At 47.0% G+C, this 27,033-nt stretch overlaps 1 protein-coding gene across 1 annotated transcript in view; it reads right to left on the bottom strand.

Moving 5' to 3' along the window:
- Nucleotides 1-27,033, bottom strand: part of ACOXL (acyl-CoA oxidase-like) — a 329,721-nt gene that overhangs the window by 40,698 nt on the left and 261,990 nt on the right. The window contains exon 16 of the mRNA XM_012641917.1: nt 13,580-13,650. Coding sequence (XP_012497371.1) covers nt 13,580-13,650 — 71 coding nt within the window. The remainder of the gene's footprint in view (nt 1-13,579; nt 13,651-27,033) is intronic.

The following is a 27,033-nucleotide window of genomic DNA, read 5'->3' as shown; positions in this document are numbered from 1 at the left end:
TTAGCTATAGGATTTTTGTAGGTGCTCTTTACCAAACTGAGGAAGTTCTACTGTCTTCCTATTTGTCTAAGAGTTGTTATTATGAATGAGTGTTGAATTTTGTCAGATGCTTTTTCTGCATCAGTTGATATGATAATGTGATTATTTTTCTCTTTTGCCCTTTACTATGAAGAATTAGATTGATTTATTTGTGAAAATTGAACCAGCCTTGTATCTTTGCAGTATACCACACTTGGTCACAGTGTATAATTCTTTTTATTTATTCCTGAATTCTATTTATTAATATTTTGTTAGGGATTTTTGAATATATTTATAAAGGATATTGGTCTGTAGTTTTCCTTTTTTATTCTGTCTTTGTCTGATTTTGGTAATGAGGAGAATACTAACTTCATAAAATGAATTGGTAAGTGTTTCTCTCCTCTTCTACCTTCTGGAAAAAATTATGCAGAACTGGTGTTAATTCTTCTGTAAATGTTCAGTAGAATTATCCAGTGAAAGCATCTAGGTCTGGAGTTTTCTTTCTCTGAAATTTTTAAATCATTAATTAATTTACTTAATAATTATGGGCATATCCAAATTATCTATTTCCTGTTGAGTAAGTTGTTACAGTGTTTTTGAGGAATTGGTCTACTTCACCTAAGTTGTCAAATTTATGTCTTTATCAATAGAATTTTTCTTAGTATTCTCTTACTATCATTTTGATGCTTTCGGATCCATACTGATATCATCCCCTTTATCACTGATACTGGCAATTTGTGTCTTCTCTTTGTTAGTCTGGCTAGAGTGTTACCACTTCCACTGATTCTTATTTAAAGATCCAACTCTTTGTTTCATTGTTTTTCTCTATTTTTTTCTGTTTTCAATTTTACTGATTCTGTTATCTATAATTCTATGATTCTGTTATCTATAGATTCTCTTATCTATAATATTCACTTCCTTCTGCTTTCTTCGGATTTATTTTGCTCTTTATTTTCTAGATTCTTGAGGTGGGAACTTAGGTTATTGGCTTGAAATGTTTCCTTTTCTTCATGCAAGCTGTAAATTCCCCTCTCAACACCGTTTTAGTTGTATTTCACCAGTTTGACATATTGTATTTTAATTTTCATTGTGTTTGATGTATTTTTTTATTTCCCTTGAGAATTTTAAAGTTTTCGAGCTTTGCTTTATGTCCCAGGTTATGGTCTGTGTTGGGTTTTGTTCCACGGGCACTTGAAAATAACGTATTCTGCTGTCGTTAAGTAGAGTGTTCCATAAATGTCTATAGATCCTGCGTGTTAATGGTGTTGAGTTTTTCTACATGTTTTCATTTTCTGTCTGGTCTTTCTGTCAATTGTTGAGAGAGTGGTGCTGAAGACTCTAACTATGATGGTGGGCTTGCCTGTTTCTCCTTTCAGTTTTATCATATCAGTTTTGCTTCGCATATTTTATAGCTGTGATGTTTGGTACATACATTTAGCGTCATATCTTCTTGGTAGATTAGCCCTTTTGTTATGATATATTGTTTTAATCTGTGTCTGATAATTTTATTTGTTCTGATAGCTACTTTATCTGATACTGCTACCCTTGCTTTCTTTTGATTAAGGTTTTCATGATGTTATTTTCCAGCCTTTTACTTTCAACCTATTTTTATCATCCTGTAGACAGTATATAATCAATTCATGTTTTTTAATCCACTCTGACCATCTCTATCTTTAAATTTTGCATTTAGATGATCTAAAATTAATATAATTATTGCTATATTAAGGCTTAAGGCTGCCATTTTACTTTTGTTTTCTGTTTGTTCCCTATGTTTTTTCATTTCTGTTTTCTCTTCCTTGCCTGACTGTGCATGAGCTGGGCACATTTTAGAATTTCATTTTGATTTATTTAAAAAGGGTATTTTTGGGCACATCTCTCTGAATAGTTTTTTAGTATTCAGAGCTCTAGGTATTACATTTTGTATACGTTACTTATCACATTGTACCTATATTAACAGTTTGAGTCAAGTGTAAAAGCCTTACCATTCTTACATCCCATTATCCTCCCCTGCATACAATATAATTGTCTAAAATATTTTCTCCACATCCATGTAGAATCACATCAGATAGTGGTATAATCTTCACTTCAATCATCAAGCATAATTTAGAAAACTCAAAAGGAGAAGGGAAGCCAGTTAAACTTAGTCCCTTTGTTTACCACATTCTTTCTTCTTTCCTAATTTTCTTGATTCCTTCTTTTATCATGTCTCTTCTGTTTAGATAACTTCTTTTATCCACTTTTTTAGGGTAGCTATTCTGGTGAAAAATTCTCTTGGTTTCCTTCCTCTAAGAATATCTTGATCTCCTCTTAATTCCTAAATGATATTAGCACTGAATATAGTGTTCTGGTTGACAGCTCTTTATTTTTCCCCCCAACACTTCAAAAATGTTTTGTCACTTTTTTCTAGCCTCTATGGTTTCTGATGAGACATCTTCTGTCATTTGAATTGGTTTTCCCCTAGAGATAAGGTATTGTTTCTTCAACAGCTTTTAAGATTTTTTTGTCTTTAATTTTCATATTTTTAATTATGATGCACCTTAATTTTTTTGGATTTATCCTATTTGTCACTCAGCTTCTTGAATCGGTAGGTTGATGTGTTTTGCCAAATTGGGGGATTTTTCAACTATTATTTCTTGGAGTACTTTTTTAGCCTCACCTTCTTTCTTTTCTTTTTCTGGAACCACAATAACATAAATTTATATATTTTGTCATAATCCCATAGGTCCCTGAGGCTCTGTTCTTTTTTTTTTTTTAGTCTATTTTCTTCCTGTTGTTCAGATTCAGTAATTTCTATTGTATCTTGCAGTTTACTTATTCTATCCTCTGTCTCCTCTATTTTGCTGTTGACACTATCTACTGACATTTTTATTTCAGTTATTATATTTTTCAATTCTGACATTTCCACTGGGTTGTTTATATTTTCCATTTCTTTATTGAGACTATTTCTTTGGTGATACTTTCTATTGTATTATTTGTTTTAAGCATGTTCATAATTACTCATCGGATCATTTTTATAACGGCTGCTTTAAAAACCTTTTTCAGATAAATTTAACATCACTGACATCTTGGTATTGGTGTCTATTAATTGTCTTTTTTCATTCAGGTTGAGATTTTCCTGGTTCTTGGTATTATGAGTGATTTTTGATTGAAGCTTGCACATTTTGGGTATTCTATGATGAGATGCTGGATCTTATTTAAAGCTCGTCTTAGCTAACTTCCTGTGACACTGCTCCTTCAGGGGATGAAGGATGCATTGCAGTCTCTAATGACACCCAAGGTGGGGAAGTACTCCTCAGTACTGCTCGGGTGGGGAGGAAGCTACAGCTCCCCACTGGGCCTCTGCTGCTAGCACCTGGCCGGGAGGGCAGGAGTGCCTCCTTTATGCTCTGCTAGCCTCCACTGACCACCAGGGATGGTCTCCTTACCACCGGGTGATGGTGAACGTCCTGACCCTTTCCATCTGGCCTCCTCTGACACTACCACAGTTGGAGCAGGCAGGGTGACTTGTGACTGCTGGGTGGGGGAATAAACCCAGGCTCCCCACGTGGTTTCCAATGACACTGTAGTGGGCAGGATAGAGGCCTTGTTATTGGCAAATAGAGATGAAAACCCCAGCTGCCTGCTAGGCCTCCTCTGACACAACCCCGGTGGCGGGGCTGCATTGCCTCATGACAGCCTAGTGAGCGTGGACGTCTGCGCTTCCTGCATGGCCTCTCCTGGCACAGGTGGACGTGGAGCCACATTCCGTGGTGCTGGGCTGGAGTAAAGCAGTTACTTTCCAAAAGTCTTTTGTCTTGCCAGGCTGCCGTTTTCCCGGTCCTTTGGCTAGAGCAGGCTTCTTCCTTTTCTTCTTCCTTGTTGTTGTGTTGCTGAGCACATTACCCTTTTCCAGGTTGCCAGTGTCTGCAGCTCCAACTCTGGAATACATGAGGCACACAGAAAACCCAGGGAATTTCCCGCTGTGTCATCCCTCAGGTCCTGAGGTTCCTGGCTGCTCTGCCTTCTAGCCTTCACCTCTCAGAAGCCTCTTATGCTTGTTCTAATACATCATATCCGGTGTTTCTAGTTGTCTTTGGCAGAAAGGATAGGGGTGAGCATGCCCACTCCATCTTCTTGAGAGCAGAAGTTTGCATTTTTATGTATATATCATATCACTGGGTGTTATTTTTCACCCAATCTGAGAGCCTTTCATTTTAGTACGCGGTTTGTCTTACTTATATAATTGGCCCTAATCCTGATACTGAATGATACGTTTTCTGTGCGTTTTTTCAAAATGCAATACAGTAAACAATTATCAAACAGGCTGTTCTTGGCTGCTCTTCCCATCAGGCAAAGCTTTCAGTAACATACCAAGTTACCCACCCCCGTCCCGTCCTTTTTACAGCCCCAGAAAGAGAGAAAGGTGGAGAGACTTTCCCGAAGCTGAAAACGTTCCATCAGGAGACCTGACCTGAGGGAGTGATTGGCTGACGGTGCCTTCGTGCAAGCCGTTCTCCTGTTACTTCATCCACAGCCAATTTCCTCCCTCCTCTCTTTCTCCTGCCCTCCTTTCCCTCCTGTGTGCCAGCCACCTTCCTGGGCTCTGGGGGAGGAAGGAAACAGATCTCACCAATGTTTTTCTTTTCTCCTCTCTCAAAGTTGATATCCACAGTGTTTCATGGTGTTTTTTTTTTTTTTAATAGACATTAGAACATTGTAAAATTAACCAAAAAGAAAGCAGCAAAAATTTAGTAAGGCTTAAAGGGTTAAGCAGGTGCAGAGAGAAGAAATCATCAAGTGTCATAACATCTTCAGTTTTTAGTTAGGGTGCAAATGTGGTTGGTTGTGGGCAGGGAGCTGCCTTGGTGTGGGTGCTGGGCTTTGCTGCCTTTGTCAGCCCCATCCGGCATAACTTCCCACATAACTTTAGTGCTAGTGTCCCCTTCACTGTGTGCTGGGAGATCTGGTATTCCTCCAGCCACTCGGTAATTCTGATAATGTCCGGTGGCCTGGGTCCACATCTCAGAAGTCCCTGATGGAATTTCTCCATGCTCTGGGTAAATCATGAAAGAGATGTCTCCTGGGCACTTCAGCATCTTGATCTCTATTTAAATGGTGAAATGACAAGTCTTGGCCAGCCCTGTTGTCTCCTCCCACGAACTTTATTCTCCTGGGGCCAAATTTTTTTTTTTTTTTTTTTTTTTTTTGAGACAGAGTCACACTGTGTTGTCCGGGCTAGAGTGCCGTGGCGTCAGCCTAGCTCACAGCAACCTCAATCTCCTGGGCTCAAGCGATCCTTCTGCCTCAGCCTCCCGAGTGGCTGGGACTACAGGCATGCGCCACCATGCCCGGCTAATTTTTCTATACATTTTTAGTTGTCCGATTAATTTCTTTCTATTTTTAGTAGAGACGGGGTCTCGCTCTTGCTCATGCTGGTTTCGAACTCCTGAGCTCAAACAATCCGCCCACCTCGGCCTCCCAGAGTGCTAGGATTACAGGCGTGAGCCACCACGCCCGGCCTCCTGAGGCCAGATTTTGTTCTCAGTTTTCTATAAATGACTTCCACCAAATCCTTCTCATTTTCTTTTGTCTTAAGCGATTTCCTCTCCTGCTGTCCCGTCTTCTAAAGCAGCCTGAAATAAAATCTTCCCCCTGGAATTGTGCACAGAGGAGTTGGGGAACACACTATTCCCCAACTCCTCTGTGCACCCCGCCCGCAAGGGTGGTGCCAGACTCGCGTGGGCAGACATCCCCAGAGGCTGTGCCCTTCATGCTCAGGGCAGCCCGCTGCTTTTCTGAACACCAGGACTTGTGCTTCCCAGCTGGTTCCCACTTAGATATTTATTTAGATGCTTGACTGTGAAGCTTCAGGGCAGAGCAGGTGGAATATCCTCACATATTGCTGCCATCACGTGATCGTACGCTCCTCTTAGGGGATCGGGCAAATGAAGAGCTTGCTCCTGATGGCGTTTTGGACTGGAAAGACAAGAGCCCATTTCTCCTGATGGGAGAGCTTTGTGGAGGAACTTGATGAAGTGCAGCCTCTCAGACAGCAGAGAAGATCCTCTTGATGTAAGACAGGAAATCCCTCTGCCTTTCTCCTCCTAACCCCACCCCACCCCATCCTTCTCCCTCTCTCCCCCTGGCCCTGGCCCTGGCCCGGACACCATGTTCCCAGAACAATTCTAGAGCAACTATTAGCTGATGATTGCATTCTCTTCTGCTGCATTCCCTCCCAGAGACACCTGATTTTGACATTAACCACTGGAAGACCATAAAATCTTCCAAGCCAAGGAAGGAATATTGAATACTATAATTTCAAGATAGCTATAGGTTCAGTTAGGGAAATGTGCACGGCAATATGGAAGCCTCTGGATACCCCTCCCCTGGAAAGCCAGCTGCCTGGGTCCCATAGTTTGGTAGTTGGCTCTCAAGGTATGCATCAGTGCATCTGAAACACTCTATAAATGGAAAACTCAGAACACAACTTGTCACATCGACACCACCACTAAGCTCAGTGGAACCTACACAGTCGGTTAAATTTAATTTCCTGCAGAGACATGGAGACTTTGCTCAAATGCCACCTCCTTGGAGGAGTCTTCCCCAAGCCCATGCTGAGTCAAGTGCCCAGCTGAGTGCTCCTCTGGCTTCCCCAATTCCCTCCCTCTCAGCAGTTACCCAACCCCAAGGTGCTGAGGTGTCTGTCTCACCTATGTCCCAGGGAGCTCTCTGAGGGTGAGGGCCAGGTCCCATCAATGTTTGCACCCCTAGTGCCCAGCACAATGTGTGAGACGCAACAGGCACTCCTAAATGTTTCCAGAGAATGGCTGTGGCAGGTATGTGACTCTTCTGCCGATTTATTATGCAGCCTGACATTCTACCGTTAGATATGTATTATTTTGAAGTAAAGAATTAGTCCTATGCCCCAAAGATCCTTTTCCAAAATTAAAGTTTCATTGGAAGGGATAATCGTCACTGATATTTTGAGGGCTTGGTTTGAGCTGAGCCCTTCAGAACCTTGGCGCAGGCTTGGCATTTGTGGAGGGACCTCCAGGAGTGAAAGGAGAGAGGCATTCCAAGGTACCAATGGCACAGAGGTATAGGAATGAGAGAAAACCATTTGTGGCCGGAAGGATAAGTCTTAAATTTGATTTCTATGTCACTAGTAGCTCTTTTCCCTTATTAAATATAAAAGCATTGGAATATATTCTTCAAGTGAGCCAGGTACTAGAAAAACACTACCTGGTGCATACTAGGTACCCAGTAAACATTTGTTGAATAATGTATCTTAGGAATGCTGCCAGCCACACACTCGCCCCTTTCTGTGTGGCTCTAGCTTACCAGGAACAGAGAAGGGGGAGGGAAAAGGCCAGGGGACCAGGGCTGGATTCAACACCACAGCCCCTGCCACCCTTCATCGCCTGTGCTAGGGGAATTCAGAACAGGGACTGACACTAGTCACCCTGGACTGGGTTTGGAAATGCAGTCATGCCCCAAGAGAGAACCGCTATTCTTCTGTGGGAGAGGCCCAATCCCATGCCCAGCCCCAGATGGCTGAGTGGTGGCCATGGGCGTGTGTGGTGCACACACAGTGGGCAGCCCCTGAGTGCCTTGGCCTGAGGGGCAGAGGGAAGCCCGTGCTGCTCGGGGGCTGAGGACTCTCTCAAGGGCATGGGGGTGAAGATGGGGCCCTCGAGCATGCCAAGGGCCATCTGCAGAAAGAAGGACATCACAGCTTGCCCTGCGTGTGATAGGAGGTGTCTGTCATTAACCATTGGTTGCTAGATTTGGTGCTCAAACTAGCTACCACCTACACGTGTTGAGAAAAGGAAGAAAGAGCAGTTAGAAAGCAGGAAAGAGGGAAAAACCCCACCTCGCCCACTTGACAGGCTCAAACTGCCACTGCTAGCCGCCTGTGAGGCTGGGACAGTCCCCTGCAAATGCCCTGCTTAGATGCCTGGGTTGCATGGTGAGCACCCTATGAGAACCCAAGGCACTGAGGCCTTCCCTGAGCACAAAGGCAGACAAAGGGTCCCTGCATGGACGTGCGGGACCAGTCCCCACACTGAGCACTGAATGGCTCAATTACTGTTCCTGGGACCAAAGGGGGGGCGGTGAGGAGGAGGACTTTGGGAGAAGTGAAGCAGAAAGAATCTTTGTGACAATGACAATTTAAGAAACACTAGACAACCAGCTTGCTGGGGCGCGTCTAAACCTTCTGCGGGGTGGCTAGGCGGTGGAGCGGTCATGTGGAAAATCCCCTTTCCCCTCAGGGCACAGTCGTTACCATGCCGAGGGAAAGGCATTGTTTCTCTTGTGAAAACCCTCATTCCTGACAGGATTCCGTCAGGGCAGAAGAAAACGCCCGTTCTGGGAAGAAGCTGTATTTGGTAAATTTGGAGGACCGAAGGGTTGGGTCGGTCCCTCAGAGATTTTTGGTTTCAAGAACTCAAGTGTGTCTGATGTCTTAAAACATCATTGGACAGAGAAAGAGTTGCATCTGGCTGGACCACGGTGGTGAGGAGGCATGGGAGGGAGACCTGGCATCCCCCTTCCACACCTGCCCAGGTTCCTCTATGCATTGGGGGCAGCTTTAATACTTGGCTGGTAAGAAATGCTAATTCTGGCAGCATTTAGCCCCACACGGCTCCTATCAGTGGATCCTTCCTGGGGAATCATCTCTGCAGTTTTGCCTGACCTGGGCCTTGGCACCTGGCAACTTTGTCCACCGACCCTGATGGGCCCCTGCAGGTACCGCTGGGTAGACAGCAGATAGGAAAACTGCTCTGCGTGTCTCCCCAGATCAAAGTATCCTCCCTCTCACCACCACCACGGTCTGCCCACCTCAGCCAGCACTCCATGGAGACCAGGTGGGAGCACTGTTGCTGCTGGAGTGTGACAGCCCTGCCACAGGTCTGCAACTCGGGAGCAGAGATTCAGCCCAGCTGGCTGCTGGTTTATTTACTAATTTTTGTACAGGTAGCCTGGGTTTCGTTACTGTTTTCTACAGTAAATGTGGTATGATAGCAGATCCCACCTATAGAAAGACCTGCCTTCACCCTCACATGGTGCCCCTGACAGAGGCTTTAGGCAAGGTGGCTGAGTGGGGGGTGGCCACATGGGGAACATTGCGGGCACTTGCTCAGCATCACTGGAGCAGGAAGCCTTGCTCTGAGCCAATCTTTTTCTACTGTCTGGCTCCAGGTGTGACACATCAGCCAAACTCCTTCAATACTAGCTCCTGTCTCCTGACCTGGGGAGCAGCATTTCCAGCAAGGCCGCTCTCCCCCGAGCATCCTGAGGGAGGAAGGGAGGTCCTGCAGGTGATGGCCTCCAGAAGTTTTAGGCCCATTGAGGACTCTGGCTGGGACCACTGTCTCCCACTCGAATTGGAAATAGCTGCTTCCAGTGTGTAAGAAACTCCCAGAAGTCTAAGAGCAAAATGAGGAGGTGTGATCATTTATATTCAGCTTAGTAAATGATGGTCCAAATGCAGATTGGCACCAAGAGACCTGTCTTCCTGCCAATTTCCATCCAAAAAAGAGGGTATAATTTTTAAGAGGAGACAATCCTGGGGGGAATGCAGGCAGAGTCTGAGAGAGCAGCCGGCTGAGCAAGGCTGAGCCATGTGGTGGAGGGAGGGGTTTGGACTTGATTAAAAAGTAGGCTGACCCGGTGTCCTGCTATGCTTGGGACAGTCAGGACTGTGTCTGTCATCCAAGCTGCGTTTTTAATAGTACCCCTTTCACTCTCAGGAAAGTCTAGGTTTGGAGGATAAGTTCTATGATCACCCTATTCTGCAGAAGAGAGGCAGTTAGGCTGGAAGTGAACGCAGAGTGACATGTAGGATGTGGAGCCCCAAGGAGGTTCATTTGGCAGTGCCTGGAGGGGAGAGACAGAGGGAGAAGGCCAGGCTGGTTCATTGCCAAGAATATTTAGAACTGCAGGTTGTTGGTGATGTCCACTAATAAATTTGCAGAGTATAGATGTTGGAATGGTCTTTGGGAGTCTTCTAATTTACCTTCTCTTTTACCAGAAGAGGACACTAGGCTAAAAGAGATAAAAGTGACCTGCCCAGAGTAACTCACTGGTTCCTGGCAGAGTGGGGACTAGAACTGCCCCTCCAGGATCAAGCCCAAGTGCTCTTTTCTGACACAGAGGGAGAGGTTGGCTCTGGAAAAGGCTGCGGAGGATGACTAGACGAATGGGTTCCTGTGCAGCAGCACCGGGGCGGGGACGCGCCACAGGCCGCCCCACGGTCCTCATGCTGGGGGTGGGGAGGACAGAGACTGGTGAGGTTTAGACTTGCTGAGCATGCTTGGACCTGAGGCTGGGGCTGAGGTGGCAACTGGAGTCCCCGGGGAGTGTGAGTGGAGACAAGGGTGAATGGGTCCCCAGGGCAGTGACCACGAGAGACCAAAGAGATTAACTGGCAAATAGAACTGAGAAACAGGTAAGGACAGAGCTCAAAGGTGAATGGAGCCAAATACATAATTTACAGAATCTAAATATGTTCTAGAGTTCAAATAGCAGTGAAATCTCACTGAAAGGCAACTCCTGATAACAGCTGTCTTACCCCTGGGTACCTCTTCCCTAGCCCCCTCCCCCGGCTGCAGTGGGGGTGGGCAAACCTTAAGTCAGTAACAGCCTTGAGCTCTGCTTGGCAGATGGGGAAACTAAGTCACAGAGAAGCTTGCTTCCCCCCATCTTACAGTACCCTCAGCAGCAGGGTGTGATTAACAAGGCAGCCGCAACAGTGCTTCTTGTGGTTCCGTCACAGTCTCACCTCCTGTGTGCGCTCTTGTGGTGCAGGGGTGGGGTAGTAGATTTTTCTATGAATTCAGTCACCTGAGTGGACGCCCCAGGAAGAAGCCCAACTCAAGAATCTGGGGACCCTGGTTTTCTGGTCCTAGTTCTATTTCCTGCTAACTAGCTATGCAGTGGTGGCTAGTCGCTTCTCTGCCTTTCTTTCCTGCTCTTCCTGGTCATCAGATGAAGGCTCTGGCCTCCACCATCTGCAAAGTCTCACCGTGTCTGTTTTCCTGGGGTATCTGACCTTGGCCCAGTGATATGCTTAGCTGTGTATTCATCTTTTGCATTTTCTTGGTAGTCAGTGTGCAGAGCACCCTTGCAGATTAGGTCTTCAGGTCTTCGGGTCTCAATTACCTTTGACAACGTAGGGATGCAGCAATATGCATGCAAACTGTAATTTTTAAAAATATCATATTTGGCCCAGATCTATATTTCTTGCCTTCAACCAGTTTTCATGAAGTTGACTAAATCTGTAAGTTTATTGTGGATAGTCTGCACAGTGAATAGCTCACCAGAGCAAACATACAATCATCTCACTGTAGTCGAGAACCTGTGGCCTTCTGATTTCAAGATTGTTCTTTTTAAACAGCAATGGAGGCAAGAAAAGCTCCATCTTTCTCTGCTACACCCCTTTCAATAAAAGGATTTGTTCTGTAAAATTTGGATTCAGTCAAAAGGCTACACTCAAGGATCTAGAATGCGCATGTGGCCCCAAGGCCGCAGGTTCCCCACCCCTTTGCGGTGGGCTACACACCATTGTCACACCCACATGGTGCCCTCCAATATGCAACATTAAAAAAACCTCAATCTCCTGAAAAAAAAAATTATGAAATAGTTTCAGTATATATGAACTGAGAACACATTTTTATTCAGTGAAACTTCTTTGATGGTGCCTGTTCAAATATCTGCAAATATTGAGAAAACACCCACAGACGTCCTCGGTTACTGTGGCCACACAGTCTGCAGAAACCAGAAGGGAAAACACAAAATACTGAATGTCACCAAAGACCATGCAGAGTTCAGGACACCTCAGGCCATCCTGACCTTCCTCTCCCGACCTTAAACTGTTAGTTTCTAACCAGATGTGCTAGACAAGCCGGGACAGCAGGAGTGCGGGCAAGAGGTGAAGCTGTGGGAGGAGGAGAGGGCTTTGGGTGACATCTTTTTCCACCCTCTCACTCTAGACATGAAGGGTCTCAGAAAGAGGCTGCAGCATCCCAAGCTGTGGAGCCCCCCGAGGACAGCTGGAAGCAAGCCTGGAGGTGTGGTCGCCTGGGGCTGGGCTCTGTGCTGGGCTCTGAGATGCCCATGTAACCTCCAGGTGGGGCACAGGAGTTTCACTTCCTGAAAATGGAGAAGGGAAGGATAGTGGGAGAAGAGCAAGAGAGAAACAAGAAGGAGCAGATGGTAGGTGTCAGGAGAAAACGCCGGACAGAATGGGGGAAAGAGTCCCTGTGTCCTTGCCACCTTGAACAGTAAGTAGGGTAAAGAAGTGCGTGGGAACAAAGAGCTGCTTCAAGGTCACAGAAAGCCAGGCTGCACCGGGTAGGAAAGGTCCTCGTGGAATAGAGCTTGGGGCAAGGAATAAAGAATTAAGTGTGCAAAACCTCCAAATACCAAGAAAAGCTCATGTGCCCAAATCTGTGCCATTCCACGTGAATGCATTGCATACTCAGGACCGTGGTGAATCAGAGCTCCCAGATGACCCCAGCACTTGGTGTCAGCAGCACTTCTTTATCATAAAATTAACATCACTGAAAGCTTAAAAAAAAAGAGACAGACCAAAAATATCACATCTTAGGCAAATGAGTTGAAAATCCCTCAGAGTGACACCTATTTTTTCCCACCCATTTCTAAAGTCAGAGGACACCTGCTGAAGAAACTGGTGTCTAGGTAAAGAAATGCAATTCCTGGTACACGTGGTTTCTTGATGGCACAGAATGGAAATGACATCATGGAAATGCTTGTGGCTCAAGGTCAGTCTGCACAGTTTCTAGGTGAACACAGGAGTCTCAGGGCATTGGTGGGAAAGTGTGTGTGCAGGAAAGTGTGTGTGTGTGTGTGTGTGTGCGCGCGCCTCTGTGATCTGCTGGCGCCTACTGCTCTCTGCCTTTAAAGATAAAGTTTTAATTTAATTCATGTGGCTGCTTGCCAAGTTTTTCTTTTGGCTCACCTAGATGTGCAACCTAAAATGTAGGTTATACCATTTGCAAACGCCTCTGCTCCTGTCACTTGGAAGGAAATAAAACAATTGTTACTGGGGGAAAAAAAGGAGTGTGTCTTCCACTCAAGGGCAAGGAATCGGTGACATAAGATGCTCATTCCAGTGGTTAATATGAGCAGCCTAATTTGTGTAGCATTCCCTATTGTGACAAAAGTAGGAGGTGGCAGACTGGGGACGTATGGAATCCTTTGTCTTAATTAAAAAGTATAGTGGGAGACGTGGAATTTGGCCAAGCCTCATAAATCTGCTAAAAGAATCAAGACTCTGTCAGATAAGTTTAAATAGAACCAACGGAGCCCTCTGGGGAATTAAATAGATTCCCCGCTAGTAGTTGACACCCACTCTCCTGTCACTTTCCTGCACTCCACAGACGGCGTTGTGCTCATTAACCGGCAACCCTCCTACTCACCGATGACAAGTTTATCCCCACGGAGCACAAAATTCAGAGATGATAAATCTACTCCCGCTTGTAAAAATGAAACTCTCCTTGGGGCAATAAAAATGCTACGAGCCTTTAGGAAATAAGTTCTTTATCTGATAACCTACCTTCATTAACAAAGCCTGGTCCTCTTGGTCGGGACAGCTCTTTACTGCCAGGGAGAACTGCTCTAAGGTAACTGCAAGGGAAGAAATAGAAATGGTGAACGACCTCACTTTAGACTCTGAGTGCCTCTGATATGCAGGAGAACACTATGGTTATAATAGATGCACATGGCATGCTGGCCACCCTGCCTCGGGGGGAGGGTGGAAGAGTTCGCTGCCCGTCCCCTGCGTGGGGCAGGGCCTGCACATAGTGACTTCTCCACACGATCAGCTGGGACAGTCACATAAGAGCACAAGGCCATTCCTGTCAGCAAAGCTCCCCGCTACACTGTAGGAGGACTTGGGTTCCGCCCCTAGGTGGGCCACTTCATCCTCCAAAGACCACACTATATCCCTGTTTCCTGTGACATCCATCCTAAGGACTCCACGTGCCTTTGTAAATTTGGCAGAGCCACGTTTTCTGTCTCCACCTTCTATCATGATTTCCATGGCTTTGACTTGACTTTTGGTAAAAACACGATGTGACCCCAAGCATTGACTCAAGCAAACCCCACAGTCTCCCCAAAATATACCAAGTCGTCTTTCTCCAACCAACCTCCTCCAACAGAATGGTGGAGAGAAACCCAAGTTCACAAAAAAATGTCTTAACCATCATTTAAATTGGCTAAGAAAACTCTAGGAATAGTTAATGCACACAATTGACACAAATCACACTCCCCTTCTGCATCTCTTTGGCCAAGCTCCCACCAAAGGCCCACTTGTGTGAGCACCAATTTAGTGGTCTCAATAAGCACCAAGCCACAGGCTGCCTTCCCTGCACCCTGTGTTGACTATAGTTTCACTCTTGAACATGCTCCCATGACTCCTTGCCACCCTCAGATTTAAGTCTGACAGGCATTAGGGCTTTTACTAAGTTAACCAGTCTGGACCTTAGCCTTTTATTGCTACATTCCAAGCTGCATTCACTCTTCTGGGATAACCCTTTGGTGCTGCCTGCCGGGAGCAGTTCTACCTCTTGCCTTTAGGGAAAGCAGAGCTCAGCCCTCCACTTGAACACCACGGGCCTGCTCATCCCACCGACCAAAGCCACTGACCACTGGGGTTCCCCAGCCTCCACAGACCCCACAAGGGTGAGCAGAGCTAAACCCAGACTCAAGAATGAGGGATGGTCTGATTCCACAGCTTTAACAAGCATGTCTGCATGCCATGTTTATAAATACGGATATTTTAAAGAGAATTATATCAGCGATAAATAATTTTCATCAAGAAAACACTGGGTAGGTTTTTTTTGTCATTTTCAATGTTACCTATAAAATACAATTCTTTAAACTGTTTTCATCTCTGACGAAATTACTTTGTGTAGTCTCGACTGCTATCAGTTGTATCCTATGCTGATTATTTCCGTCAAGTCTAAATGTTTGCTCTTACCCAGTCAAAACGTGCTCAGGATCAATGAAGTGGTCAATGTTGCCAGCTTTACACACTCTCCCCATTTCATATATCCATATTAATTACATAGAATATTAATTGCTTCATTGCGTAGAATCTTCAATTTAACCTTTTTTAAAAGACTTAACTTCGTCCATAAATGGGGCTCAACAGAAACTTGTAGAGGGAGGTAAGAGCCCAAGCTATGCTGAGTTTACACAAATGCTTCTGCCCTCTCCATTTGGAACACATTGGCCCATGGAAGACCCTGGGGGCAAGACCTCTATTCCCCAAGCCTGCTGTCAGCTCCATTGTGGACTTGTGCTGTGGCCTGCTTTGATATGATAATATATTGAACTCTGACTATTGTCTGAGGATGAGTGAAGAATAATCTACAAATTCAGGTGCTAGGTTTTCTTTAGATTATCTTTTTAAAGGTGGTTATTTTACTTGGCAAAGGTGTAGGCTGTGACTTAGAATCTTACTGGCTGCAGTTGGTGGAAATCAGTGCCCTTGCCCTGGCTTCCTTAGGGGGCTGCTCCATTCTTGGCCTCAGCTCTCTCCTCTCTCCCATGTTCATGCCTCTAATTGCCCATGCACTGGACTCCACTGTGACACTTGTAGTTGTTCACAAGACATGACACCCAGTTCAGGTCACCTTGAACTCTGTACGTCCAATCCACATCAGTTGACTTCCCCGCCAAGGCAACCCTTTCCTTCATTTTCCCATTCCTGCGGGATGGTCTCCACCAGCCACCAGGGCTCCAAGCCTGCATCTTTGATTCTTCCCTCACATCACCAAGCCTGCTGATGCTTGCTGCACAAGGTCTCTCAGATGCACTCCTCTCCCACAGCCCCTGCCACTGCGATTCCTGGAGAACTTTCTAACTCACTCCCCAGCCTTGATGCCCACTGCTGCCACCACACCGAACCTGGCACTGCTAGAGCCCCCAAGCTTGTGGCTGGCATTCCCCCTCACCTCTCTAGGCTTAGCTCCTCTTCCCGGGTGCAAACCACCCTCTCTCACAGCCTCTCACCATTCATCCAAGGCCTGGTCCCCGGCCCACGTGATCCCTCCCTGTTTCCCTTCGGTCTGCCCTGATTCCAGCCTTCTCCTGGCACAGCAGGTGGAGTGGTGGCCGGCACAGGCTCAGAGTCAGACAGACCTGGCTTTTAATCTTCACTCCGCCGCTACCGGGCACAGGACCCTGGACAAGTCACATGCCCTTGCTGGGCCTCTGGTTCCTCCTCAGTCCCGTGTGGAGCCTGGTGCCTCGTGCCAGAGCAGGCGTGGGGACTAACGGAGGGGCTGCGGGGGAAGGAATGATGGCGGCACCAAGTCCACGCTCTGTCTCGTGCCCCTCTCTCTCTTCTCTGTCCCCGTTTGATGCCTGGGCATGACATGTGACACATGGGGTTTTACCTTTCCAGTCTCTGGTTCTTGGTTGTATGTGCCGCCCTGGCCTCAGGCCCTATGTCCTAGCCCAGACTCTGCTCTGTCCCCCACATGTCCAGCGTGCCCAAGGCCATGACCCCGTCTTGTGGGACTGGACTGAAGTGCATCTGTAGGGACACACAGCCACACAGATGGCGTTTTCCCCTAACGCTGGCTGAGTTTCACGAGGCTAACACCCTACAACCCTTTCTACACAGACAACGAAAGCCAGCCTTGGGAACGGAGGATGCAGAGCACACCTGTGTCCCGGCCGTCTTTCCCTGGCCTCAGGTGCCAGTGTGGCACGGCTCTTATGCCAGCAGTGGGTCCAGCTCGCACCTCACTCCACTCTGGCTCCTCCCAAATCCCGGCAGAGGACAGGACGGGGTGGGCACGGCTAGGCACTTCTCTCTACCAGGTCCGTGCGCCCACTTTCCCCGCGACCTTATTCACTGTTGACTTGTGGGGAGAAGCATCGTGAGTGACAAGTTGACATTTTATGTCCCTCTCCCTCCTCCCTCCCTGATGTTAAATAGGAAAAAAAAACTCAAAATGAAAGCATCTGTGGTATCTGCCTTCCTCCACCTTTGTTGCTGATTCAAGGCCCTGACTGCCTGGTGAAAATACGACACGCAGCAAAACAAGTGCCAGCAAAACCAGAGGTCTTGCCGGGGACACCATTTTCCCTAAGGGACTCTAAATGGAATCATTTTCTTGCTTCAACATCTACTGTTTTAACTGCCCTTAAGTGTTCCAGGGCCGCTCATGTCGGCAGTGGGAGGTGGGGGCTTCGGCCTGTCTGAGCAGAGGTCAGTTCTCCTGGGTTGGACCTCTCCACCTTTGTGGGACAAAGAAAAGGAGAACGGGAGACTTTTGGATAACAAGTGGCTCTGAGGTTGGGAGAGAGGTGGGGGGCAGAGAAAAGACCTGATTCAAGTAAAAAGTGGTCATTTGGGAGAAAAAATACGGACCAGCATGAAACAAATGCTTCCCCTTCTGGGTATGTGCTGCCATGGGCTTGGAGAAGTCTGACGGCTGAGGACCGCTGGGCCAGGCGCCCTTCTCTGGGGCAGCGGCCCCCCTTGCTGAGGCTTCAGGAGCTGCGGGTCCCACATCCCCTTGCTGGCCTCGCCCTGGGAGCCTTGAGGGTCAGGCTCCCCTAGCACCCACACCAGCGGGTCCTGGCCAGGTGCTCTCCTCACTTAGGACTCTTTTCTTCACTGAGTCTGTGGCACAGGGTGGGACACCGTGGCCAGTGTCTCTCAGCCCTCTCCTGTCACCCGTGTGTGACAGTGGTGCTCTCAGCTCCTTTTGCAGAACTGTCTGCCTCTCCAGGCCTCTGAAGTCCCCCACCCACCTCTGCTTCACAGCATAACAGGGAAATGTTGAAAGAGAGAGAAACAAAAGGACTTCGTTTTGCAGAAAGAGCTCTAGCTTTGTTTTCAAAATCAACACAGAGGATAAACAGGGGCCTTCAACTTCTTGGCAAGTAGCAGTCCCGGTGAATCCAGCCTCCTGTGCAGCGAGCTGTGTGAGGGCTGTGGAGCTGGCCCTGGGGGACCTGTATGTGAGGGCGAGGGCCCAGCTCACTGCCCTGTCCCCCAGCCTGCTCTGCCGGGGCCCCTGGCTCACGCCCTCCGTTCCAGAGAGTAGCAGAGCATGGCGTGTGTGGGCCTCCCCTTCTCCAGCCCCATGTCTGCAAGCCCGCGGGAGCCAGGGGCGCCTGGTCTCTGGCAGACAAGCCCTCGGTCTATAACCAAGTCTCAACATGTTCTCTGCCCCGAGTACTGGGATCTCAGCACTTCCCAAGGCACTGCCTCCTCTAGGGTAGAGATGGGCCACTGCTTCTCCAATGCAACCCTCCTTCCGGCCCCACTGCCACCACCTCCTGGCAGGTCTTTCTTTTCTAGCCTGCTGGTCACACCCACTTGTTTTGGTCTCCACCCTCCACCCATCCCCACCCTGGGTCTCTTTCTCCAAAGCACACACCCCCGAGGCCAGGAAAATTCCCCTCTCGGGAGCCAGGGTGTGACGGTCACTCTGCAGCAGAGGCCCAGCTCCATAACGCAGTGTCTAGCACACCCACGACCCACCCCAGCCTGCTTTTCCAGACTTATTCTGGCTTCTCCTCCAAACACTTCCCTTCTGACGAGGCAGGCCTCTTGTCATCCCCTGAACGAACCCTCCACTGTGTCACCTCTGCAGCCTCTTCCCACCACACACGACCATGTCCCAGCTTTGGGATCCTATGCATACTTCAAGACCCAGTACTGACAGGTCTTCTGGGAAGCCGTCCGGGGACCTGGGCCGGTGCAAGCACCCCATATTTCTCACAGGCTCGTCCCAGTCCACGCAGGTGAGGGCACCTGCATTCACATCTTATTCCCTCCACTGATTGAAAAGCCTCACATAGTTCTCTGATAACCTGAGCCCTGCATCTTGCAGACGGTAGGTACTGAAAACCTTAGGTAAATAAACTAACTAATTTCCCCCCACTCCTTTGAAACCCCTAAGAAGGGGACCATGTTGATCAAGACTGTACTTACCCAGGCAGGCAAAATGCCAGCTCGGACGATCCTGGGATGAGAACAGTAATGGGTCTCACTGACATCTTGGAAGCCTTGATCCTAGTCTATGCCATGGGAGAGCCATGGTAACAGCTGCCAAATCCTCCACGGGAGCTGTGCCCAGAATGCGTGGGATGTCTGCAAGGGCCAGACCCTACCTGCAGTGTTCTGGGCCTGGGGACAAAGTAGCTTCTCTCTCTCCATATGCCGGGCACTGCACACCGAGACACTCACCCTCCTTCTTAGGGTTCGGTCCTCCAAAGCTGGCTGCTGAAGGGAGCATCTGTGGCCTTTGGCTCAAGCACAAAGTCAGGAGAGGGAGCACGACAGCCACCCCCTTTCCCGGAAGCCAGAGTCCCTTCCATCTGGGGCCAATGTGGTTGTTTGCTCAGGAAAGGATGGGGGCACAGCTCATCTGGGCCCTTCTCTGGGGTATGTGGATGCCCCTATGCAGGAGGCTGCCCTCGACAGGGCACTCGCTCCCTCATCTGACGTGGCCCCCACTCACCACAGCTGAGGCTGCTTCCTGGGGCCTGCTCCGGGCTCAGCCCCGAGCCAGGTGTAGAGCCAGAGGCGGCCATCGGTGACAGCTGCTACCACTGCATCTTCTGTCTGGTGTTGACACCACCAGCCAGCGCAAGCCTTCCCCAGGGGACTGCCCCATCCCCACCTGCAGGTCCCCACATGCCTGCCTAGAAAGAAAACTCCGACAGCGGCGCCAAGTTGGAGGTGACCCCCCCACCACTGTCCCATCGGGGGAACAGGAGTCGACCACTTTCAGAAAACAAAAAGCTGTGGACTCTGGGTGTCGCACTTCAATCAGGAAGTTAAGGGACAGGTTAGCCATGAGTGAGTGCCTGGGGTATCGACTGGTTCTCCACTCTGCAGGGATTCACCTTTCACCTTTCAATCTAACAGAATGGTCGTGCTCGGGGCCTGGATATCTCTGGGCCCTGCAGGTCCCTCTGCCACACACCTGCCATGGTGTCCGCACGTGTGTGCGCCCCCGTCCCGCACACTCCACACGTCCGAGCTCAGCTGGATCCAGACCTCTCGTCTCCACCTTGGTGCCCAGTACTAACCCTTTCCTCATCACTCTTGGCTTCTGCTCCGGCCTTGCCCTTCGCAGCCAGCCACCCTAGACGCCCTACAGACTCCTTCAGCTCCACACCTCCAGAGCCCAGCCCCCGCCCAGCCTGCCGCCCTTGCTTCCCAGCTCACGTCCTCATAGCACCCCCATTTACCTCCACACCACAGTGGGAGAAACCTTCCCTAGGCCTTCCCCAGAACCCCTGCTGTGGGTGGGAGCTGACAGTGAGAGCTGCTGGCCTTGGCACACAAGCCCCTGGGACCCTGACACTCACCTCCAGATTGGCCCTGTGCACTGGCCACCCCCAACCAGAGCACCTTCCCAAATTGTTCACGCACATCATGCCTCCCTCCTGACTCTTCCTTCTGTTTGGAATGCCCTCTGCACCTGCGTGACAGGTAAATTTAACCTGCCCTTCAAAAGGCAAGGTCTCAGATGCTGCTTGCCTTGCCTGGGACTTTGTGGGGAGCCCCATGTATGCTGCACCCCCATCTGGCTTATGTTGCTTCCATGTTCTCCCATGGTACCAGGTCCATGGGAGCTCTCATCCCAGTTCTCACGAATGCTCCTTGGGAACAGGGGCTATTTCTTACTGGACCTTTTATTCCCAGAGCTTAACATGGTCCCTGGCACATAGTAGGCCTGCAGCGGATGTGGGATGAGAACAGGTGGGTAAGGGAGTGAAGGAGGAAGGGTGTTCCACACAGGGACTGTTTCCAGAGGACAACTGAGTTGATACTGGATTCAGTGGAGCAGCTCCATAGTCTCCATGCTTGTTCTTCATGTAGCAATAGGAGTCTGGGAGACAGAGCAAGTCTCAGTTTCCCCAGGACATCCTGCTGTTTTAGTCCCACAGTCTGAGGCAGTATCTCGATTCCATTCCTTGGGACCAACGCGGCCTGCATGCTTCTTGCCAGAGGAGAGAACAAAGCAGGCTGAGGTCAGCTGCTCACAGCTGCCACTGGTCCCATGCAGCTGGGACTTCAGGCACCTCTGGTGCTTAGGACAGAACCTAAAATAGCTTTTTCTAACAATTATCAGAAAAACTCAACTACATGCCCACGGCCAGCTGGAACAGGTTTGCATGAAATTTAATTTGTCTTAAATTACTCAGGACTGAAGAATGATAAAATATGCACAAGGCAAGGAACTCTAATATCTATCCACTGCACCAAGAAGCTGTTTTACATACTTAGAAACAGCTATTTTGAATATTTTTTAAAAGCCATTTTTTTCTGCCATGTTATTGACTAACTTACTTGATTCACACACTTTAATACTCTAGTTTGTAGTAAGAATTGGTCAGAAGCCCTTTTTGCTGCATTCTTGGGCATCCATAATTATAAACATCTATGATAATTTCTTTATTTTCCAGGCTGCCAATCAAGAGAGAATTTCTGAGTGATTTTCAGGGGCAAAAGAGAATCACAAGAGATAGCTTCACCAATCTCTACTTATACTAATGTTAAACAAAATTTCTCCATTAAGTATTCAATATCCACTTTGCTATGCCAGATCAGGGGTTCTACGTGTCAGCAGATGAAGGTGAACTACTGGTGAAAACCTTGCTTTCAGTTCTCTCGGGATCATTTTCCCCATTCTAACATTCTGTGCCACTTTACACAAATATCAAAATTTATTAAACAATTATATCCCCGAGGATGAATGCTTCTTTTTTTTTCCCTTTTCGGTTCTCATGTTTCTGAGTAAAACCCATCATTTTCAAGTTAATAGAGCATTATGTTTTCTCTGCAAATAAAATCTCATAAGTCATAAGCAAAGAGAGAGGTAAATTCACAAAGAGGAGACACAGCACTATTTTTCCTCCTGGCACTTGGGATCTAAGATAGGTTAAAAATGATGTTTTTATCTCAGGTGATTTATCAAACTTGAGATTTCACAAAAGATAAACAGATGCACTAAAGAAAGAATACATCATCTTAATGCTTCATTTTGACACTTTTGGTATCTAAAAAGCATGTATCTTAAAGATCTCTCCTCCAAAAACTCAATAGTTTTCATGATTTACACATTTAATACTTGTTTTTAAGACTCACTGAAATGAGAACATGCCAACAAGGCACCTTTAAAGAAAATGGTCACATTTGAAACATACAGATTATTTATAGACAGAAAACTCAAAGAGCTGAAAGAAAATCTGGTTGTCAACAGACAGTTGCTTTTTCTATGTTTTTTTTTCTGTAGTTCATTTTGGTTTTTGTGTGGGTGGCTCATGTGAACTCAAAGGTTATTTGCTAAATGCCTTGTGAGATTAGAACATGTTGTCCTTTAAAACCTAATTTTAAATTTATGTTTATTGCAAATAAGTTCAACTTTACAATATGTGGTATGGAGTAATATTTTTACTCTAAAATTGTACCTGGAATTGCTATGATAAATCAAGAGTTCCTATGCTTCTATTTTTACTCATGGTTTAGAAAGTCTTATTCTTAATCTTATTTCTAGGGGAAAACTCATAATACAGTATAAAGTTACTCAGTGCAAACTGTTTCTTTTTTTTTTTTTTTTTACTTTTCCTGTTACTTTTGCCCATTAATTTGGGTACTAATCTAACCTTATTTTGAAACCACTAGGTATTAGAAGATGTGAAGTCAGCATGGACTGCAGACCAGATCTTTGCAGTATATCATACAAGATACAATTTTTCAATCACAAGTCAGGGAACAAAGGAGCAAAGATACATTTAAAAAGTGGAGAGGGCTTATTTTATTTTATTTAACTTTTTAGCAATGCTGAGCTACCAGATTCAGGTCCAATAAGCACTGTGGGTCTTGCAACGTGGGCAGGTAGTCGCAGTCTGCTGGGATTTGAATCTTCCTTCTGCCCCTTCTAGCTATGTGACCTTGGGCAACTTCCTTAACCTCTCTGTGCCCCAGTTTCCTCAGATGGAAGCTGGGAAGATAACGATTCTTTCCCTAATGCCTACTGGGGGATTAGAGTCACCCTGGGGGTCCACAGCATTTTGCAGCAGGGCCTGATACGCTGAACCCTCCCTGAATGTCAGCTCCTCTTGCAATTATGTGGACTTTCTGCCCGTGTTATTTTATTTAATCCTCACAGAAACCCTGTGAGATAGAAAAAAAAAAAAAAGAAGAAGCATTACTCAGAGGCAAACCTAGTAAGAGTAGTGAGGAGCAGTACATGCCAACTTTAATATAGGAAAGTATGTATTGAACAAACACACAAGAAACACTTCCAAAGGCTCAAGAACGCCAGGATTCCCATTTTCCGGGATTCCTCCGTAGGAAGGAAAGCCCCTAGGGAATGCGGTGGATGGGGGTGGGGGGACCCTGATGCCTGTCTGAGCAAAGCCTTAGGGTTAGCCAGTGCTGGGGCAAAGTCACAATGCCACAACTTATTTGTGCGTGTGATGCCAGGCAACTGTTCACCCCTCTGAGCCTCAGCTTCCTCGTTAGGCTTTGCAAGGTTGTTTCAGAGATTGAATAAATTACAAGGGCCAAGCACTCAGCCAGGCTTTGACTGCTGGGATCACTACAGTCGGCCAGTATTCCAGGGCACAGAGGGTAGTGGCGTTTCATTAGCAACTGCGTCAAGTACAGCCACTAAATTCTGTTCTTAACAGCCCTCCGTGAAACACGTAGCATTCAGGAACCAAACTTGGCTTTTTCCTTTCTTCCCCCTCTTTCCAGTGCAATAGAGTCCTCAGGTCATGTGCGATAAAAATTGCCTCATATATTGTCACCTCCTTCAAAGGAGAGTGAGTTAGTAAAATCTCTCAAGACAGCCTTCTTTGGTGTCAAGCTGTCACTTGCTGGAGTGGTGAGGGCTCTCAGGGGTTCTGCCCCCTAGCGAGGACAGCGCGATAGCACTTCTTCAGAAAACAGCACTTGGGGTCCTAAGGCCCAGCCAACCCAGCCCTCAAGTTCACCTACATGGCCATGGGAAGAAGGCAAGGCTTCGGGGAGGAGCCCCAGCATTACGACAGATAGGCGCAACCTGCAGGATGTCAGAGAAGAGTTCTGCCCAGAGATGCTCTCTCTCGCTCACGTTCCCAGAGGAGGAGCGGCTAGGAACAGCAGGACACTGGGCGGTCTATGTCCTTAAACCTTCTCTTTTCCCATGTCTCCTTGCTGATGAGGCACAAAGTTAAAAGCCAACTGGCAAAGCTGCATGCTCTGCCAAATGTTTACTACTGCAACACTCCACGTTCAGTCAAATTTTTCCCTCATCTTTTTTTTGTAAGAGCCATCCTTGGTGTTAGCATGAAGTACCCCACATTTCTGTGTCCAACGGTCTCTGTTTCACTAGGCGCCTCCCTCAGACTTCCTTGTGGCTGTCACCTTCATCGCTCTAGCTTGAAGCAGTATTGTACAGGTACAGTCAGAAGGCGAGTTCTCACTTTTGTTTCCCCCCATATCTTGCCAGCTCCTAGGTTTCCAGACCTCCAGCATCAGAGACCAGGGGGTCCCTGGACTCCCTCAACTCCTGCAGAACATGCAAGCTTTCCCCTCACCGCTCCTAGCCATGGTGCACTCTGCGAAACGGTGACCCTCAACTCCCACGTGCACCTGTCGTTCACAGGCACTGCTCAAAGGTCTAGGATTCAGCCATGTGACTGGGATGGAGAAACCAAAGCCAAGGACATTCCTACTCTTCCCCAATGTTGGGGACTGCTGGGATCGGGCAGCGAATTGCATTTGCCGGTTCTCTGCTCTCTAGACTGCCTTGCCGGCTTCCACCGCCCACACACTTAATGGGTGTGAGACAAAGAGAGTGCCTGGGCCTCCCTCCCTCCCTCAGGCCACCTGCATGGGGCCACACTGAGACTCATCCCACCAGCAGATGGGTGCCAGTGTGAGAGGAGGAACACAGGTGTCACCATCGACATGGCACCTCTGGTCCTCCCCCTCATGCCCACCTCCCCGGGCCTCCACCTCCAGCAGTAACAGCAAAACGTTGCAGAAACCCATCAATCAAAGAAGAAGCAGCGCTGACTTGTGACTACTGGTTCCACTCCAGGTCAGGGTTGCCCTTCTGCTGAGAAGACTCAGAGTTTTAGTTGGGTGTAAGGGGACAAGTACCCAGATTTGCACAGGAACCCTGGTTGACGCTGTGGCATTTTCTTTTTCTGAGCTTGCATAATGTAAAGCACATTCAAGGAGGTGGCAAGTATATTCCCATAATTTCCTAGAAGATGAATGCCAAAGTTAAAACTAAATCAAGGTGAATGTCATTTGTATAAAGAATAGCCCCATTAAGAATTGGGAGGAAAATGCTGATCCCATGAAGAATACTGGAACAAGCGCTAATGGATAAGACACAGAAATAATGCTTTAATAATGCATGTGATCGTGTTTTTATTAACAAAGAAAGTCTTGTTCTGAAACAAATACATCCTTGAGAGGAGTCTGAAATTAATCCTCGATAGGCAGAAATCCACACTATTATATATTCTAATTATAATTACAACCTGCTCTTAATGTGAACATTCTAAATTATTAGTCACTTTATTAAGAACCAGAAAAGGGACTTCCTGATGCATAATGAGAACTACTCACAAGCTCCGAGAATGAGAAAAGAGACAGTTTTGCACAGAGCTGGAAAATGGTGGATGCAATTTATTTAATAAAAGTGCTTAGTTTCTCCCTTTTTGTTCAGGAATTGGGATACCCTTAGGGGTTCAGACAGCACCAAGCTTCAGAATTGCTATTTCTAGGGCAAGATAAAAATGTGTATCACAGAAAAATAACAATTTATCATTGTAATGGTTACATCCCACTACAGAAACCACTAGAGACTACTTAACATTTTTATTTCAAACGTGGTTTTCCCTAGTCTTCAGGTGACAAACGGATACAGATGCCAGAAGACTTTTTTCCATTTGTTCCTAATAAAAATGGCTAGATTCTCAGTTCATTTTCATCTGGGGTGACATTAAGGTCTGTGTTTTAACAGACTGAGCCTTCTCTTCCTTCCTATGTGATCTTCCTTCAAAAGTCTCTGAAGGCAACATCTGGGCCCAGTCACTGAAGACAGATGGGCTCCTTCTACCTCTTCTCCCACCCCCTGGAGACCCCTGCCAGAGGGGTACGATGCTATTTGAATGTAGTGACACGTTGACGAAATTCTTCCTGACTGGTGCGTGCTCGGTACATTCTTATCTTAGGGCCTGTCCTATATCTGTACAGACCCCCTCATCATATATGGATTTCTCCATTTCTAAATTCTGTCATTGAACCAATTCTTATTATTTTTCCTCTGTTATTTTGTAAGTCCAAATCCTCTTTACCTCGCATTGAACCTGAAGCCAATTTCCTGAACATAATCACTTTTGCTGCTGTGGTTATAAACCCATAAAATGTTTGGAATCAATCTGGACTCCTTTTGTGCTGTGGCAACATTAAATCTTTGATGTTTCCTCCTGGTGTTAAGAACTCCTACATTCAGATTTAACCTGTTTCATCTTCCTCTTTTTTTTCCTTTCAAGAAACAAGGGTCAAAATATTCTACTTTGGCTATGGGAACTAAGGTTTTCATTGAGTAGTGATTAATTAATAGTAATTTTTTTTATTGAATGCTAACAATAGGTCACATGCTAAGGTAAGAGCTTTGGAGCATTGTCTCAATCCTTCCAATAGCCCCATGACATAAATAGCATAATATCTACATTTTATAAATGAAGGAGAAACCGAAGCTCAGAGAGGTTGAGTAACTCACTCACAGTCACACAGCCGGTAGAGGTAAAGTCAGGATTTGAACCCAGATAACCTGACTCCAGAGCCCACATTCTCAATCCTGACACTAAGCTCCATTATGCTCTCAACGAACAGGCTGAATGGCTTGAGGCTGAACTGTCATGTTTCTTTGACCATCCCCCTTCCAACTTAATCACATCTTGAAATGTTTAGAAGCTTTTCACCTGGAGTCCACATGGTTCACCCTCATGTCCCAGGAT

This window comes from Propithecus coquereli, unplaced genomic scaffold (assembly GCF_000956105.1).
Source record: "Propithecus coquereli isolate 6110/MARCELLA unplaced genomic scaffold, Pcoq_1.0 Scaffold171, whole genome shotgun sequence".
NCBI classification, from domain to species: Eukaryota; Metazoa; Chordata; class Mammalia; order Primates; family Indriidae; genus Propithecus; species Propithecus coquereli.
This window is presented reverse-complemented; position numbering and strand designations above follow the sequence as displayed.